Source organism: Dendrobates tinctorius, unplaced genomic scaffold (genome assembly GCF_039654945.1).
Source record: "Dendrobates tinctorius isolate UK_male_01 unplaced genomic scaffold, ASM3965494v1 ptg000209l, whole genome shotgun sequence".
In the NCBI taxonomy this organism is placed as follows: domain Eukaryota; kingdom Metazoa; phylum Chordata; class Amphibia; order Anura; family Dendrobatidae; genus Dendrobates; species Dendrobates tinctorius.
The window spans coordinates 7538895-7557208 of record NW_027361876.1 but is presented as its reverse complement, the minus strand read 5'-3'; the positions used below and the strand labels follow the sequence as shown (position 1 = coordinate 7557208).

Sequence of the window (18314 nt, the reverse complement as noted above, 5' to 3'; positions counted from 1 at the left end):
TCTCCTCAATTTCCCCTTTATCTCTTCTGCATCTCCCCTGTATCTCTCCTGTATTATCTCCAGTATCTCCCCTGTATCTCCCCTTTATCTCTCATGTATCTCCCCTGTATTTTTCTGGTATCTCTCCTGTATCTCTCATGTATTATCTCCTGTATCTATCCTGTGTCTCCCCTGTATCTCTCCTGCATCTCCCTTGTATCTCTCCTGCATCTCCCCTGTATCTGTACTGTATGTCCTCTGTATCTCCCATGTGTCTCCCTTGTATCTCTCCTGCATCTCCCTTGTATCTCTCCTGTAGCTGTACTGTATCTCTTCTGTACCTCCCTTGTGTCTCCCCTGTATCTCCCTTTTATCTCTCCTGTATCTCCCCTGTATTATCTCCTGTATCTATCCTGTGTCTCCCCTGTGTTTCCCCTGTATTTCTCCTGTATCTGTACTGTATCTCTTCTGTATCTCCCTTGTGTCTCCCTTGTATCTCCCCTTTATCTCTCCTGTTTTTCTACTGCATCTCTTCTGTATCTCTCCTGTATCAATCCTGTGTCTACCCGGTGTCTCCCCTGTATCTCTCCTGCATCTCCCTTGTATTTCTCTTGTATCTCTCCTGTATCTCCCATCTCCCATGTATCTCTCATGTATCTCCCCTGTATCTCCCCCTGTATCTCTTCTGCATCTCTCGTATCTCTCTTGCATCTCCCCTGCATCTCCCCTTTGTCTCCCCTGTATCTCCCCTTTATCTCTCCTGTATCTCTCTTGTATCTCTCCTGTATCTGTACTGTATCTCTTCTGTATCTCCTTTGTGTCTCCCCTGTATCTCCACGTTATCTCTCCTGTTTCTCTCGTGTATCTCTTCTGTATCTTCCCTGTATCGCTCCTGTATCATCTCCTATATCTATCATGTGTCTCCCCTGTATCTCCCCTGTATCTCTCCTGTATCTCCCCTGTATTATCTCCTGTATCTATCCTGTGTCTCTCCTGTGTCTCCCCTGTATCTCTCCTGTTTCTCTCTTGTAGCTCTTCTGTATTATCTCCTGTATCCATCCTGTGTTTCCCCTGTATCTCTCCTGTATTTGTACTGTATCTCTTCTGTATCTCCCTTGTGTCTCCCCTTTATCTCTCCTGTTTCTCTCCTGTATCGCTTCTGTATCTCCCTGTGTCTCCCCTGTATCTCTCCTGCATCTCTCTTGTATCTCTCCTGTATCTGTACTGTATCTCTTCTGTATCTCCCTTGTGTCTCCCCTGTATCTCCATGTTATCTCTCCTGTTTCTCTCTTGTATCTCTTCTGTATCTCCCCTGTATCTCTCCTGTATTATCTCCTGTATCCTGTGTCTCTCCTGTGTCTCCCCTGTATCTCTCCTGTATCTCTCTTGTATCTCTCCTGTATCTCTCCTGTATCTCTCCTGTATCTCTTCTGTATCTCCCCTGTATCTCTCCTGTATCTATCCTGTGTCTCCCCTGTATCTCTCCTGTATCTGTACTGTATCTCTTCTGTATCTCCCTTGTGTCTCCCTTGTATCTCCCCTTTATCTCTCCTGTTTCTCTCCTGTATTTCCCCTGTATCTCCCCTGTATCTCTCCTGTATTATCTCCTGTATCTATCCTGTGTCTCTCCTGTATCTCTCCTGTTTCTCTCCTATATCTCCCCTGTATCTCTCCTGTATCTCTAATGTATTATCTCCTGTATCTATCCTGTGTTTCCCCTGTATTTCTCCTGTATTTGTACTGTATCTCTTCTGTATCTCCCTTGTGTCTCCCCTTTATCTCTCCTGTTTCTCTCCTGTATCGCTTCTGTATCTCCCCTGTATCTCTCCTGTATTATCTCCTGTATCAATCCTGTGTCTCCCCGGTATCTCCCCTGTATCTCTCCTGCATCTCTCTTGTATCTCTCTTGTATCTCTTCTGTATCTCCCATGTATCTCCCCTATATCTCCCCCTGTATCTCTCCTGTATCTCTTATATCTCTCCTGCATCTCCCCTGCTTCTCCCCTGTGTCTCCCCTGTATCTCTCCCGTATCTCCCTTGTATCTCTCCTGTATCTGTAATGTATCCCCCTTATGTCTCCCTTGTATCTCCCCTTTATCTCTCCTGTTTCTCCCCTGTATTTCTCCTGTATTATCTCCTGTATCTATCCTGTGTCTCCCCTGTATCTCTCCTGTATTATCTCCTGTATCTCTCATGTATCTCTCTTGTATCTCTCCTGTATCTCTTCTGCATCTCTCCTATCTTTCCTGCATCTCCCCTGTGTCTCCCCCTGTATCTCTCCTGTGTCTCTTCTGCATCTCCCCTGTATCATCTTTATCTCTCCTGCATCTCCCCTGTGTCTCCCCCTGTATCTCTCCTGTATCTCTTCTGCATCTCCCCCCTGTATCTCCCCTGTATCACCTTTATCTCTCCTGTATCTCCCTTGTATCTCTCCTGCATCTCCCCTGTGTCTCCCCCTGTATCTCTCCTGTATCTCTTCTGCATCTCCCCCCTGTATCTCCCCTGTATCACCTTTATCTCTCCTGTATCTCCCTTGTATCTCTCCTGCATCTCCCCTGTGTCTCCCCCTGTATCTCTCCTGTATCTCTTCTGCATCTCCCCTGTATCTCCCCTGTGTCTCCCCTGTATCATCTTTATCTCTCCTGTATCTCCCTTGTATCTCTCCTACATCTCCCCTATCTCTCCCATGTATCTCCCCTGTATTTCCTGTGTGTCTCCCCTGTATCTGCTCCAATACTATTGTCCTGCTCTAGCTCTGATGCCTTACAATGATAAATATTTCTGTACCAACAAGTCAGACATGACTAAATACTTTATGTTTGCTTTGTCTTTCAGTTGAAGGCGTTCCACCAGTCACGGTAAGGGGAAAAAAAATACGTTATTTTTTCTCCATGAGTCACAGCACAGCTGCCAATTGTACCTGTCTATAAATGTTTGTAAGGAGAGTCTACTGCCAAGCCGCATTTTTCTCTTTGCTGAAGGTTAAAGAATGAAGTAGAAATCTGGGCTTGTGTAGCAATTCTGACTGAAAACAATATACTGTGTATATCACCAATATTTAGGACTGTCCCAAACTGACATAGACCACTCACATCAGACCCTCTCCCCAATAGCACTCTCAATCTGATTTGGCTAAGGCCACGTTCACACCTTCAGTATTTGTTCAGTATTTTACCTCAGTATTTGTAAGCCAAAACCAGGAGTGGGACAGTCAGAGGAAATGTATAATAGAAACAGGTCACCACTTCTGGATTTATCACCCACTCCTGGTTCCGGCTTACAAATACTGATGGAAAATACTGATCAAATACAGAAGTGGTGACGGGTTTCTATTATACTTTTCCTCTGATTGTTCCTCTCCTGGTTTTACCTTACAAATTCTGAGGTAAAATACTGACCACCTACTGAATGTGTGAGCGTGGCCTAAGGTCTCTTCCAAACATCAATGATTTTTATCATAAACAAAAAAATGTTCCAGGTTTTATCAGTGTTTTTGATCAGCGCCATCAGAGTTTGGTCACAGTTTCATCAGTTTTTCTCACCGTTTTCTCAAGCTTTTCCTATCAAGATGGACCTCACATAGATGGCATCCTAGCTCCGTTTTTTTCACCTACTCACAGACTAAAGGCCCCTTTACATTTAGCGATGCACCAGCGATCCTGACAACGATATGACCCAGTCAGGAACGCTGGTGCATCGCTAAATGGTCGCTAGTGAGCTGCCACACAGGCAGATCTCACAGCGATGCAACAGCAATACAGCGATCGTTACTTACCTTTCAGACGCGGCGATCCTGACGTCCTCCCGCCCGCGTCCACGCGTCGCTCATCGGCGCCAGCAGGAAGCCCAGCAGGAAGCGCCCGACGATAATTGGACCTGCGCGATCTCGCGCGATCAGCGATGGACTGCGGGGGAGCCGGTCGGAGGTAAGTATCACACATAGCGATATCGGTGATGCTTTAGCGATATTGCTAGCGATATCGCTATGTGTAAAACCCCCTTTACACTGGCGATATTCATCCAACACTAGATTAATATCTGATAAGTCTTCATACTTTTATGCAGATCACTTTGTCTGCAAATTATGCTTGTGAACTACCCCATTAACTATCATAAGTACGTGGGATATCCATGAAAAATATGGATAGCACTCGTGCAAGAAAAGCTGATGCCTAAATGAACCCTAAGCATGGGGTCAGACGAAAATGTGAAAAAAAACATAGAAAGTTCTATCCAGAAAACTCAGATGATTTTTATTTATATTGTCACTTGTGTGACATCTGTGTGACGTTCATGTGAACACATCAACATTTTAAAATGTGCATGGTCAAATACAGTTTCCTATTTTAAGAATGCAATGTATCCATAAATATTGTATACTACATAGATGATCCATATGGGATCCGTTTTCTTTTTTTTCTGTGCGCCAAATCCAAAGACTTGTATGTACAGTAAGATGCTTGGATGAGGTTAGTGCATACTGCAATTTTTTTCGCACGTCTGTATAATATGATTGTCTGATTGAGCCCTAAAACTACATTCACACATTTTTCAGACACATCCTAGTGCTGTTTCTTTATTTCACGGACAGTACACTGGCCCATAGCCTTTCATCAATCTATACATGTATCAGTTATAACAATGGATACATGTCTTCGGGCCATGAGACTTGGAGCGTGTCCCATTTTCATCCATGTTAAAGTTCAGGCTCTGCCACTAAAGAGATCCTGTTGGGTTCCCCATGCTCTCCAACCCTGCAGCATTCACCCATGTATGAGCAAATTCCCTGCTTAACCATTCCTGTATACCGTTAATCAGTAAAAACAAGGTATAAAAAAATGTATAATGTCCCATGGAGCATTAGTTTTCTCCAGACTAGTCGGCCCTCTTTCCATGCTATCACGCCCCTGTGAGCGTAATACCATAATTTTCACGAGCACCGTCATGGACAGTGGATGCAAATCTCGTGTATGCACGCCGCTTATTCCGGCAGCTTCACTGCATCTCTGAAGCCTGGTGAATGCTTCCCAACTTCAGAGGCGCACTGCGCATGACCGGAAGTTCGGAAGATGGCTTCCATGCAGTGTGGTTTGATTTCACAGACAGACAGAATGGAGAAGATGGAGATTTTTTTTTACATCTTCTCTACATATGAAAAAAGCTGATCACACTCAGATCAAACCCTGATCAGAGAGTGATTCGCATAATCGGCCCGATTCTCTCGGGTGAGAGAAAATACAGTCGGGTGACCTTAGCCTATGTTGGACTTTTCAAGCCTCTTGTATGAACAGTCTCCCATCCCATTTATGGGAATCCAGAATATGAACTCTTGATATAATTGGAACCAATATGTTGTTGGTTACAGGATCTGTGGACGGAATAACTGATAATAAACAGGCAACGCACAAACAGAAGTAAAATGGCAGCTTAATGTAGCATTGCAAATAAATGAGCTCCCGTAATTCAAACAGATTGTATTTGCTGCTGATCTGTTGCCAGAATGGTAAAATACTGAGTTGCCTGAATGGGAAGCGGACTATCCAGTTATGTGTGTACACAGCAGCCATGTGTCTGATAGAAGTTACATTAAGATTAAATGCTTTTCCTTTACCAAGAGCAAACAATGAAAACAGCCCTCAGCCTCACTTAGCTCTCCGGATACCGTGTCCGGGGGACACTCATCCTTGGCATTGCTCTGCTGCATACATCGGCATATTCACAACGCAGTGCACCTGATAGTCTGCGACACAGTATGTGGTGGACGTTCTGCCAAATGTATGGCTCGGTGCATCAATATTAACAATCATCAACAGTTATGTGACCCTGCAGCCAGTTAAGTGCCGCTATGATCGCAATAGTTCAACTCCTTAGGTGCATTTATTCTGTCAGCCATCGGAGCCACCCACAACACGATCATGGATACAGATGTGATGGTCATGGCAACCTGAGGCCTACTGAATGCCCCCATCTGTCATGTTTGTACACCTATGAAGCACTGCCTGTGGTTTGGCATCGTAGGAGTTTGTAATTTAAGCGATAGACTGCAATACTATAGTACTGAAGTGTATTTTACAGCAATCATGTAATTATAGGTTCAAGTGCCCTAAGGTGACTAACTGAAAGATGAAAAATACAAAAAATAAAAAAAAAATCTATAAAAAAACAAAAGCAATGGAAAAAAAAAACATGAAAAAAAAAGTGTTTTTCTAGCATTTTCTGTTGTTTTTATATTAACTTTTTTGTTTTTTTTTGTGGCAATTTTCAGATGCTTTTGGACATCCATTAAGCAATGAATAAATTATGTTGCGTTTTTACGCAAAAAAGGCTTAAAATGCTCAGAAGGATGCTAGGTGTCTTCATGATGTCTTCATGATGTTTTTTTTAACTTTCCCAGTGACTTCTGTTGTAAAGTATGGAGTGCCTTCTCAGAGGAAAATCCCAGAAGAACACATTACTTTTTTAAAATATTTTGCATTTTTGAAAGCCAGAAGCATTTAAAAATGCTCAAAAGTCTGCACATATGAACAACAAGTCATTTTTCCATATAAAAATACACACGTGGTCAAACCTCGTTTAATGACAGAAAAATCCACGATGGTCACAGAAATAACTTGAATCTGACAAAAGTAATAATATATAAAAAATCTATGATACTGAACAAATGAAAGTCAGACATTGCTTTTCACCCATGCTTCCACAGAATTTAAAAAAAATAAAACTCATGAAATAGGCCTGGACAGAAATGATGATACCCTTAACTTAATATTTTGTTGCACAACCGTTTGAGTCAATCACTGCAATCAAACGATTCCTGTAACTGTCAAATGAGACTTCTGCACCTCTCGAGAGGTATTTTGGCCCACTCCTCAAGAGCAAACTGCTCCAGTTGTCTCGTGTTTGAAGGTTGCCGTTTCCAGACGGCATGGTTCAGCTCTTTCCAAAGATGGAGAATAGGATTTAGGTCAGGGCTCATTATTATTTATTATTATATTACTATACATTTTTATAGCGCCATTTATTCCATGGCGCTTTACGTGTGAAAAGGGGAAAATATAGACAAGGACAATAAACATGAGCAATACAAGACACACACAAGTACAGAAGGAGAGAGGACCCTGCCCGCAACGGCTCACAGTCTACAGGGGAAGGGTGAGGATACACTAGGAAAGGGTAGAGTTGGTCGTGCGGCGGTTCAGTAGACTAAACATCACTACAGGTTGTAGGCTTGTCAGAAGAGGTGGGTCTTCAGGTTCTTTTTGAAGGTTTCCATGGTAGGTGAGAGTCTGATGTGTTGGGGTAGAGAGTTCCAGAGTATGGGGGAAGCACGGGAGAAGTCTTGTATCCGGTTGTGGGATGAAGACATAAGAGGGAAGTAGAGAAGGAGATCTTGAGAGAATCGAAGATTGCGTGTGGGTGTGTGCCAGGAGACCATGTCACAAATGTATGGAGGAGACAGGTTATGGATAGCTTTGTATGTCATAGTTAGGGTTTTGAACTGGAGCCTCTGGACAATAGGAAGTCAATGAAGGGCTTGGCAGAGAGGAGAGACTGGGGAATAACGGGGAGACAGGTGGATTAGTAGGGCAGCAGAGTGCAGGATGGATTGGAGTGGTGCTAGAGGGGAGACCAGAGAGTAGGAGGTTGCAGTAGTCAAGGCGGGAGATGATGAGGGCGTGCACTAGTGTTTTTGTGGTTTCATGGTAAAGAAATGCACGGATCCAGGAAATATTTTTGAGTTTGAGGCGGCAGGAGGAGGCAAGGGTTTGGATATGTGGCTTGAAAGAGAGGGCAGAGTCAAGGATCACCCTGAGGCACCGAGCATGCTCATAGAAGGCCACTTCAGAATAGTCCAATGTTTTCCTCTTAGCCATTCTTGGGTGTTTTAACTGCATGTTTTGGGTCATTATCCTGTTGCAAGACCCATGACCTGTGACTGATACCAAGCTTTCTGACACTGCGCAGCACATTTCTCTCTAAAATCCCTTGATAGTCTTGAAATTTCATTGTACCCTGCACAGATTCTAGACACCCTGTGCAAGATGCAGCAAACAGCCCCAGAACATAACAGAGCCTCCTCCATGTTTGACAGTAGGTGACAATGTTCTTTTCTTGATATGCTTCATTTTTTCATCTGTGAACATAGAGCTGATGTGCCTTGCCAAAAATTTCTATTGTTGTCTCATCTGTCCATAGGACATTCTCCCAGAAGCTTTGTGGCTTGTCAACATGTAGTTTGGCAAAATCCAGTCTGACGTTTTTGTTTTTTTCAGCAATGATGTCCTCCTTGGTTGTCTTCCATGAAGTCCACTTTGGCTCATACAACGACGGATGGGGCAATCTGACACTGATATTCCTTGAGCTTGAAGTTCACCATTAATCTGTTTAGAAGTTTTCTGTGCTCTTTCATTGCCATTCGTATTTTCCGTCTCTTTGATTTGTCATCAATTTTCCTCCTGCGGCCATGTCCAGGGAGGTTGGCTACAGTCACATGGAACTTAAATTTCTGAATATGTGCAACTGTAGTCACAGGAACATCAAGCTTCTTGAAGATGGCCTTATAACCTTTACCTTTAACATGTTTGTCTAGAATTTTCTTTCTAATCTCCTGAGACCACTCTTTTGCTTCCTCTGGTCCATGTTGAGTGTGATACACACCATGTCACCAAACAGCACAGTGAGTATCTGTAGCCCTCTATACAGGCCCACTCACTGATTCCAAGATTGTAGACACCTGTGATGCTAATTATTGGACACACCTTGATTTAACATGTCCCTTTTGTCACATTATTTTCAGGGGTACCATTATTTCTGTCCAGGCCTATTTTATGAGTTTTATTTTTCAAAAAGTTCTGTGGAAGCATGGTTGAAAAGCAAAGTCTGACTTTCATTTGCTCATTTTCATAGATTTTTTATTTATTATTACTTTTGCCAGATTCAAGTTATTTCTATGACTATAGTGGGTTTTTCTGTCATTAAACGAGGGTTACCAACAATTTTGATCGCGTGTGTATACAGGGCAAATCTTTTGTGAGAACTGTTTCCAGCATTTTTCAGAGTTTGCTCAAAAAATGCCAGAAATATGCAGTGTGAACATACATTAATAGTTGCAGAAGATTCTGCAGAAAAGCTTTCTCTTTCTCATGGGAAATTACCTTGAAAAGTAATAGATCACTAATGATGTAGGCGACTGACTGAAGATAATGATTGTAAGGCCACGTTCACACGTTCAGTATTTGGTCAGTATTTTACCGCAGTATTTGTAAGCCAAAACCAGGAGTGGGACAGTCAGAGGAAAAGTATAATAGAAACTCGTCACCACTTCTGGATTTATCTCCCTCTCCTGGTTTTGGATTACACATACTGATGGAAAATACTGATCAAATACTGAAGGTATGGTGGCCTGAGTTTGTTATTATTGAGAGAACTAAAAAAGTGTTTTTTGCTGTGCTTGTCCATACATATGGGGTGAACATAAGGTTCCTGACAAAGAATCATGAACATATACAGTAGTTTTGTCTTACTTGGAAGCCTGCTTAGTTTTCACTAACATGTATGCACAAGTTTCTCTCCATTATATCTTTTACTAGCTGAAGAGCCCGGCGTTGCCTGGGCATAGTAACCAACTGTGGTTAGTTATAACAAATTATAATGATTATATTGCACATAAAACCATTTCACATCATATATTCAACACTACAGATTTGCAACACAAATTAACAAAGCGATTACCCAAGTATTGATAGTATTTTATTTTCAACTCATTCAAGAGCCTTTTGATAAACAACATGTTTGGTTTTTCCTTTCGGTGCAAAGATGAACAGATTTTTGGCAGTTCCAACTCTTGAACAGACCACGTAAAGTTGACCATGAGAAAAGCATGGAGATTGCAATTCGATCCCTACTACTTTCAAGTACTGTCTCTGAGCATTGTTAATGGACATTGCAAATAGCAGTTGAACTGGAAACTCCAGTTTCCAGTTCAACTGCTATTTGCAATGTCCATTAACAATGCTCAGAGACAGTACTTGAAAGTAGTAGGGATCGAATTGCAATCTCCATGCTTTTCTCATGGTCAACGTTACGTGGTCTGTTCAAGAGTTGGAACTGCCAAAAATCTGTTCATCTTTGCACCGAAAGGAAAAACCAAACATGTTGTTTATCAAAAGGCTCTTGAATGAGTTGAAAATAAAATACTATCAATACTTGGGTAATCGCTTTGTTAATTTTGTACAATCAAAAAACAAATCAGATGGAATGAGTGGAATTCTTGGAATGAAAATGTCCTCTCCTTTGGCACATCCTGTTTCAGAGCTGTGTATCTAAACCTATCCTGTGTGATAATGTCTGCTGAGCTGTGTATCTAATCCTCTCCTGTGTGATACTTTTGTCACGGGGGGCTTAGTTCCACTAAGGCTGAAATACCCGGGGCCCCTGTGATGTCCCTTTAACTAGGAGAAACCCTGTCTGACCCTCAACCCAGGGTTTTTGCTGATGGTGCAAATGCCTGAGCCTCCAACCTCTCCTTGCCTCCTGCTCAGCCCTGCACTTAACCCTCCACCCTCCACCCAGTGAGGAGTCACACCACCAAAGCCCCCACACAAATTATGACAGACAGGGAGAACTTAAACTGCACTGCGCCGCACACACACAGGAATATACAGTAATGTGAACAGGGCACAACTAAACACAAATATGGGAAGGAGAAAGGATAACAACGGATCATACGCCACCAGATACGAATCTCTCTCTCTGCAACACCTCCACTCCAGACCGGAACCACTTGGTATGAAACACAAGCTATAATCGGCGACGCCCATAGGCCAGCATGACTATTTAAAGACCGAGGGCTTGACTAACCATCCAACCTGGTCTCCAGCAGGATTAACCCCCGAGAGCCTGAAGATCAAGCCGGCGCCACTGAGGCTATAGTGGCTGGAGGTGGAACTACCTCTGCCTGCCAGACGCTGTGGTGTGAACAGCGTCCGACATGACATTACCCCGTCTTCTACGAGGGGCCTCCGGACCCTCAAGACTCATAGGACCCGGCTTGTCCGGATGAAGACGGTGAAAAGAACTGACCAGCCGATCCGCATGTATGTCTGAGGCTGGAACCCAAGACCTCTCCTCCGGACCATACCCCCGCCAGTGCACCAAATACTGAAGAGTACGGCGTACTACTTGAGAGTCCACTACCTTGGCGACCTCAAACTCTAAATCGCCATCCACCATGACTGGAGGTGGCATCGGCGTCGTGTCCACAGAGCCTACCACCTTTTTCAATAAAGCCCTGTGAAACACGTTGTGTATCTTGTACACCGCAGGAAGTTCCAACCGATAAGCCACTGGGTTAATGATGGCAGAAATCCTAAAAGGCCCAATAAACCTTGGACCCAGTTTTAAAGATGGAATTTTGAGTTTAATGTTCTTCGTAGCTAACCACACCCATTCACCCACACACAGGTCCCGACCTGGCACGCGTCTACTGTCAGCCACCCGTTTGTACCTGGCACTCATGCTCAACAAACGCTGTTTCACCCGCCTCCAGACTGATGACAATTGGGCTCCTAGCTGATCCTCCTCCAGGACACCCCCCGAGTCACCCTGACGTAAGGTACAAAACTGAGGATGTTGACCGTACACACAAAAAAATGGAGACTCTCCCGATGACTCTTGGCGGTGATTATTTAACGCAAATTCGGCCAGAGGAAGGAAAGTAGACCACTCCTCCTGGTTGTCGGACACAAAGCATCGTAAATACTGTTCTAGATTTTGGTTCATGCGCTCAGTTTGTCCATTAGACTGTGGATGAAACGCCGATGAATGTGACAACTTGATCCCCAAACGTGAGCAAAAAGCTTTCCAAAACCTTGCCACAAATTGCGTACCCCTATCAGATACTATGTCCGACGGTACTCCGTGGAGTTTGACCACCTCCTTCACAAATACCTGAGCCAACGTCTTAGCATTGGGCAATGAAGACAATGCCACAAAATGCGCCATCTTTGAAAAACGGTCAACCACCACCAGGTTGACCATGTTCCCCGCCGAGGCTGGCAAGTCAGTGATGAAATCCATGGAGATTTCTGTCCATGGCCTATTGGGTACCCCCAGAGGCTGTAGCGTGCCAGCAGGACGGGTACGGGGTGACTTAGCCCTAGCGCACGTGATGCAAGCTGCCACGTATGAGACCACGTCCTGCCGGATTTTGGGCCACCAGAAACGACGCGATACCAGCTCTAAGGTGCCCCTCACCCCTGGATGACCAGCCAGTACCGAGTCGTGGTGTTCCTTCAACACCTTAAGCCGAAGATGCAGGGGTACAAATGATTTGTTGGCGGGAAGTCCTGGTGGTACCTCCTCTCGGGCCTCGGCAATCTCCGCCTCTACCTCCGTCATGAGAGCCGAGACCACTACCCCTTTCTGGAGGATGGGTACCGGCTCTTCCCGAGGTTCTCCCCCCGGAAAACACCTAGACAAAGCATCCGCCTTGGTGTTTTTAGCCCCGGGACGGTAAGTCACAAGAAAATTGAAACGAGTAAAAAACAATGCCCAGCGAGCCTGCCTAGGAGACAGACGCTTGGCCGACTCCAGATAGAGCAGATTCTTATGGTCGGTGATGACTGTGACCTGGTGAGCCGCCCCCTCCAAGAAGTGTCGCCATCCCTCAAAAGCCAGTTTGATGGCCAACAACTCCCTGTTGCCGATATCATAATTCCATTCGGCCGGCGACAGCTTCTTGGAGAAGTAGGCGCATGGATGCATCTCGCTCAAGGACGAGCCTTGAGACAGTACTGCCCCCACTCCCACCTCCAACGCATCAACCTCCACCACAAAAGGTTTAGACACGTCTGGTTGCACCAGAATGGGGGCTGAAGCAAAACTATTCTTCAGACGCTCAAATGCACATATAGCCACCTCAGGCCAGTTCGCCAGATCAGCACCCTTTTTTGTCATGTCCGTGAGCGGTTTGGCGATAGTCGAAAAGTGTTTTAGAAATTTCCTATAATAATTCGCAAACCCAAGGAACCGCTGGAGTGCTTTCAGACTCTCCGGCCTCTCCCATTGCAGCACCGCTTGCACCTTAGCGGTGTCCATTTTAAACCCGGCTGCGGACACAATATATCCCAAAAAGGGCAACTCCTGGACAAAAAATAAACATTTTTCCAGCTTAGCATAGAGCTGGTTCTCCCGGAGCAACTGTAACACCTGCCTGACATGCTCCAAATGAGTGTCCCGATCGCTAGAATAAATGAGGATATCATCCAGGTATACAATCACAAATCTCCCCAGGACATGAGCAAATACATCATTAATAAAATGTTGGAAAACGGCCGGCACGGTGGTCAACCCAAACGGCATAACCAGACTCTCAAAATGACCCTCAGGAGTGTTAAACGCCGTCTTCCACTCATCCCCCTGACGGACCCTTATGAGGTTATACGCCCCCCTGAGGTCCAGCTTGGAGAACCATTTCGCCCCCGCTTCCTAGTTGAACAAATCCGGGATTAACGGCATTGGGTAGGGATCACGGATAGTAATCTGGTTTAACTCTCGGAAATCCAGACACGGGCGTAACCCCCCATCTTTCTTCTTAATGAAGAAAAACCCCGAGGCTACAGGCGAGGACGAAGGCCGGATGTGTCCTTTGCTCAGACTCTCCGCGATGTAGTTTTTCAGAGCTTGTCTCTCAGGACCAGAAATATTAAACATCCTGGCCTTAGGTAATTTGGCCCCGGGTTTTAACCTAATCGCACAGTCATAGGCTCTATGTGGAGGCAGTTCTGAGCAACCCTTCTCAGAGAAAACATCCGCGAAATCCTGCAAAGCCTCCGGCAGGCTGGGCGTCACGGCGGACACACATGTGGCCAAGCAATTGTCTTGGCAGAAACCACTCCATTGTACTATGTCCTGAGTTTTCCAATCAATTACCGGGTTGTGCCTGGACAACCATGGAAAACCCAGGACCATTTGTGCTGGGAGATTACGGAGGACCCTACATATAACCGACTCAGAATGTAGGACCCCAATGTGGAGTTTCACCTCTGCCACAAACTCCGTAATCTCCCCTTGAGGGAGGGGAACAGCATTAATGGTCACCACCTGTATGGGGTGAGGAAGTTTTTCGATCTTTCCCTCCGGCGGTGTGTGCAAACTCCTCATCTATGAGATTGGTGGCGGAACCGCTATTCACAAACACTGATATTGGTAGCTCTCTGCCCGCAATAATAACCTTGGCAGGGAGCATACATTGTGATACCATCATGGAGGATATGCATACGCTCAGTTGGGTCTCCTCCATACCCTCTGAGCTTAACAGTTTTCCGCCGATGTGACCCTCTTAGGTAGTCCCGGGCAAACGTTAACATAATGACCACTTTTACCACAGTAGAAACATGCTCTGGGTTTCCGGAATCCCGGAGCGCGACGCTTAACCTGTGCCACGCCAGCAATCTGCATAGGTTCAGGGAACTCATCTACTTCAACCACACTTGCACCTCTGCTTTCCCCCAGAGGTAGCGTCTCCTGTGCCGCCTGACGAAAACGGCGATCAATACGTATCACCAAACTCATGGCAGACTCCAACGATGCCGGAGTCTCATACATCAGGAGGGCTTGTTTAACCCTCCCTGATACCTCATGAATAAACTGGCTCCGCAGTGCTGGGTCATTCCACTGTGTGTCTACGGCCCAGCGGCGAAATTCCGAACAATAGTCCTCTGCCAAGCGCTCCCCCTGGCGGAGGGCGCGGATTTTAGATTCCGCTAGAGCCAGTCGGTCAGGATCATCGTAAATGAGCCCGAGGGCAGAAAAAACATTATCAACAGAATGAAATGTAGCAGAGTCAGCTGGTAAGGAAAATGCCCATGTTTGGGGGTCACCACTCAGTAATGACAACACCAGCCCTACCCGCTGGGCCTCATTACCTGAGGAGATTGGCCGCATGCGGAAGTATAACTTGCAGGCCTCCCGAAATACGACAAATTTGCTGCGATCCCCTGAAAATCGTTCTGGCAGCGGAAACTTCGGCTCTGCACCGATACCTGCAGATGCCGTTTGCACCTTCGCTACTACCAGGCCCTGCTGCTGAATTGCCCCTTTCAACTCGGAGACCTGTATGGACAGCGCCGCCAACTGGCGGGTTATGGAATCTAATGGATCCATGGACTCCTGAAAAAATGTGGGCCGATTATAATGTCACGGGGGGCTTAGTTCCACTAAGGCTGAAATACCCGGGGCCCCTGTGATGTCCCTTTAACTAGGAGAAACCCTGTCTGACCCTCAACCCAGGGTTTTTGCTGATGGTGCAAATGCCTGAGCCTCCAACCTCTCCTTGCCTCCTGCTCAGCCCTGCACTTAACCCTCCACCCTCCACCCAGTGAGGAGTCACACCACCAAAGCCCCCACACAAATTATGACAGACAGGGAGAACTTAAACTGCACTGCGCCGCACACACACAGGAATATACAGTAATGTGAACAGGGCACAACTAAACACAAATATGGGAAGGAGAAAGGATAACAACGGATCATACGCCACCAGATACGAATCTCTCTCTCTGCAACACCTCCACTCCAGACCGGAACCACTTGGTATGAAACACAAGCTATAATCGGCGACGCCCATAGGCCAGCATGACTATTTAAAGACCGAGGGCGTGACTAACCATCCAATCTGGTCTCCAGCAGGATTAACCCCCGAGAGCCTGAAGATCAAGCCGGCGCCACTGAGGCTATAGTGGCTGGAGGTGGAACTACCTCTGCCTGCCGGACGCTGTGGTGTGAACAGCGTCCGACATGACAACTTTCTGCTGAGCTGTGTATCTCACCCTATCCTGTGTGATACCATCTGCTGAGCCGTGTATCTCACCCTATCCTGTGGGATACTGACTGCTGAGTGTGTATCTATTCCTATCCTGTGTGATACTGACTGCTGAGCCGTGTATCTAATCCTATCCTGTGTGATACTGACTGCTGAGCCGTGTATCTAATCCTATCCTGTGTGATACTGACTGCTGAGCTGTGTATCTAATCCTATCCTGTGTGATACTGACTGCTGAGCCGTTTATCTAATCCTATCCTGTGTGGGCTCCCCCTGCAGTCTGTGTCAGAGGGTGGTCTGTGTTGGCACGGTAATAAATTGTGTTATTTCCAGCTTTACAGAAGGACGATAACACCATAGAAATTATAAGAATAATAGGCCTCAGTTACCACAACTGTCTACAAAGAAAACTGTTGCTGATAGCAACCAATCACAGCTCATTTTTCATCTTTTAAACAGCTTTGGGACAGCGTGGCGAGTTTTGAGTGGCGACTTTTCTGTTTCGACTTTTATGTGGCGAGAAAAAACACAAAAAATTGAGCTTGGTTTGAGTTGGTACACATGCAGCATATAAATGCACTTTTGCATTTTACTTATTTAATTATAGCAGGGTTTTTTTCATTTTGTCTTTTGTAGGTTTTTGTGTGCTTTTTGGCCATGTGAGCATGCATTTATATGCTGCATGTGTACCAAATCAAACCAAGCTCAATTTTTGTGTTTTTTCTTTGTATTCTTGCATTCTGTGCAAGCTGGGGTGTGGTCTCCCTCTCCTAAGCTGGAAATTGTATTTAAAGGCTTCCCCTGACTGGTGTCCAGTGGTTGGGACTTGGTCCTTGTCTGCCCTTATTCACACAGACGTCAACTTTGACACATGATAAGGTTATTAATACTAGACAGTGTAGGACCGCCCCGACCACAGAGTCACCTTGTCGATGGTGGGACGGCTTTTATGCTATGTTTGATCAAATACAGTATTACTAAGAACTCTGTATGATTTAAATGCTCTTTTGCTTTGTACTTATTTAATTATAGCAGGGTTTTTTCATTTTGTCTTTTGTAGGTTTTTTATGTGGCGAGGTTGGTGTATGTGTGGTGAAATGTGTGCTGAGGGTGATATATGTGTTGAAGTGTGTGGCACATTTTGTGTGTGTGTTCATATCCCCGTGTGTGGTGAGTATCCCATGTCAGGGCCCCACCTTAGCAACTGTACGGTATATACTCTTTGGCACCATCGCTCTCATTCTTTAGGTCCCCCTTGTTCACATCTGGCAGCTGTCAATTTGCCTCCAACACTTTTCCTTTCCCTTTTTCCCCATTATGTAGATATGGGCAAAATTGTTTGATGAATTGGAACGCGCGGGATTAAAATTTCGCCACACAACATAGCCTATGACGCTCTCGGGGTCCAGACGTGTGACTGTGCAAAATTTTGTGGCTGTAGCTACGACGGTGCAGATGCCAATCCCGGACATACATACATACACACACTTTTTCCCCATTATGTAGATAGGGGCAAAATTGTTTGGTAAATCGGAACGCGCGGGGTTAAAATTTCGCCTCACAACATAGCCTAAGACGCTCTCGCGGTCCAGACGTGTGACTGTGCAAAATTTTGTGGCTGTAGCTACGACGGTGCGGATGCCAATCTCAGACATACACACACACACACACATACATACATACACATTGAGCTTTACTGTATATATTAGATATTCAATACAACTCTTGCTCACACACACATTTATCCATACAAATAAACGAGGTTGCAAAGCAAGTCAAACATAATTGGCGTGGCATATTTATTCAGCAAACAAGAAATATTGCAATAAACTATTCCATCAAAATTATGTTACATTTTTGCTATGTGTGTTTAATATTACATTTATTTAAAGCTCCATTTAAGGAGCAAGTCCACTTGTTAACATGCTTTCACAGTGGACATAAAAAGTCTACAGACCCTGGTTAAAAAGCAACTAAGCAAGGTTTTTGCCATGTAAATAAAATTACACCAAGGGTAGTCTTTTGAAAACTTTTTCCATCTTTAACATTGCCTATAATCTGTACAAATCCATTGAAAAACAAACTGAAATCTTTTAAGGTGGAAAAAGAAAGAATAAATATCTAAAAAATTGTGGTTGCCTTACTATACAGACCCTAATAAACTAACATTTTGTTGAAGTACTCTTTGAATTTATGGCAGCGTTATGTTAGGAGTCTATCAGCATGGCACATCTAGAATTGGCCATCTTTGCTCACTCTACCTTGTAGTAATGTTCCAAATCTTTCAATGTGAGGCATCTCCTGTGTTCTGCCACCTTCGGGTCACCCACAGATTTTCAGTTGGATTCAGGTCTGGGCAATTCCAGATTGATCTTCTTCTGGTAAAGCCATTAATTTTTTGAATTGGAGGTATGTTTAGGGTCGCCTCCTGCTGGCAGGTGAAATTCCTCTTCACCTTCAGCTTTTTAGCAGAGGCTTGAAGGTTTTGATGCAAATTTGACTTATATTTCACAAC

At 44.9% G+C, this 18314-nt stretch overlaps 1 protein-coding gene across 4 annotated transcripts in view; it reads left to right on the top strand.

Annotated features, from left to right (window-relative positions):
* PLEKHG7 (pleckstrin homology and RhoGEF domain containing G7) overlaps window positions 1–18314 on the top strand; it is a 92777-nt gene that overhangs the window by 32976 nt on the left and 41487 nt on the right. For all 4 annotated transcript variants that reach the window (XM_073554272.1, XM_073554270.1, XM_073554273.1 and 1 more), the window contains exon 4: window positions 2815–2837. In XM_073554272.1, coding sequence (XP_073410373.1) covers window positions 2815–2837 — 23 coding nt within the window. The remainder of the gene's footprint in view (window positions 1–2814; window positions 2838–18314) is intronic.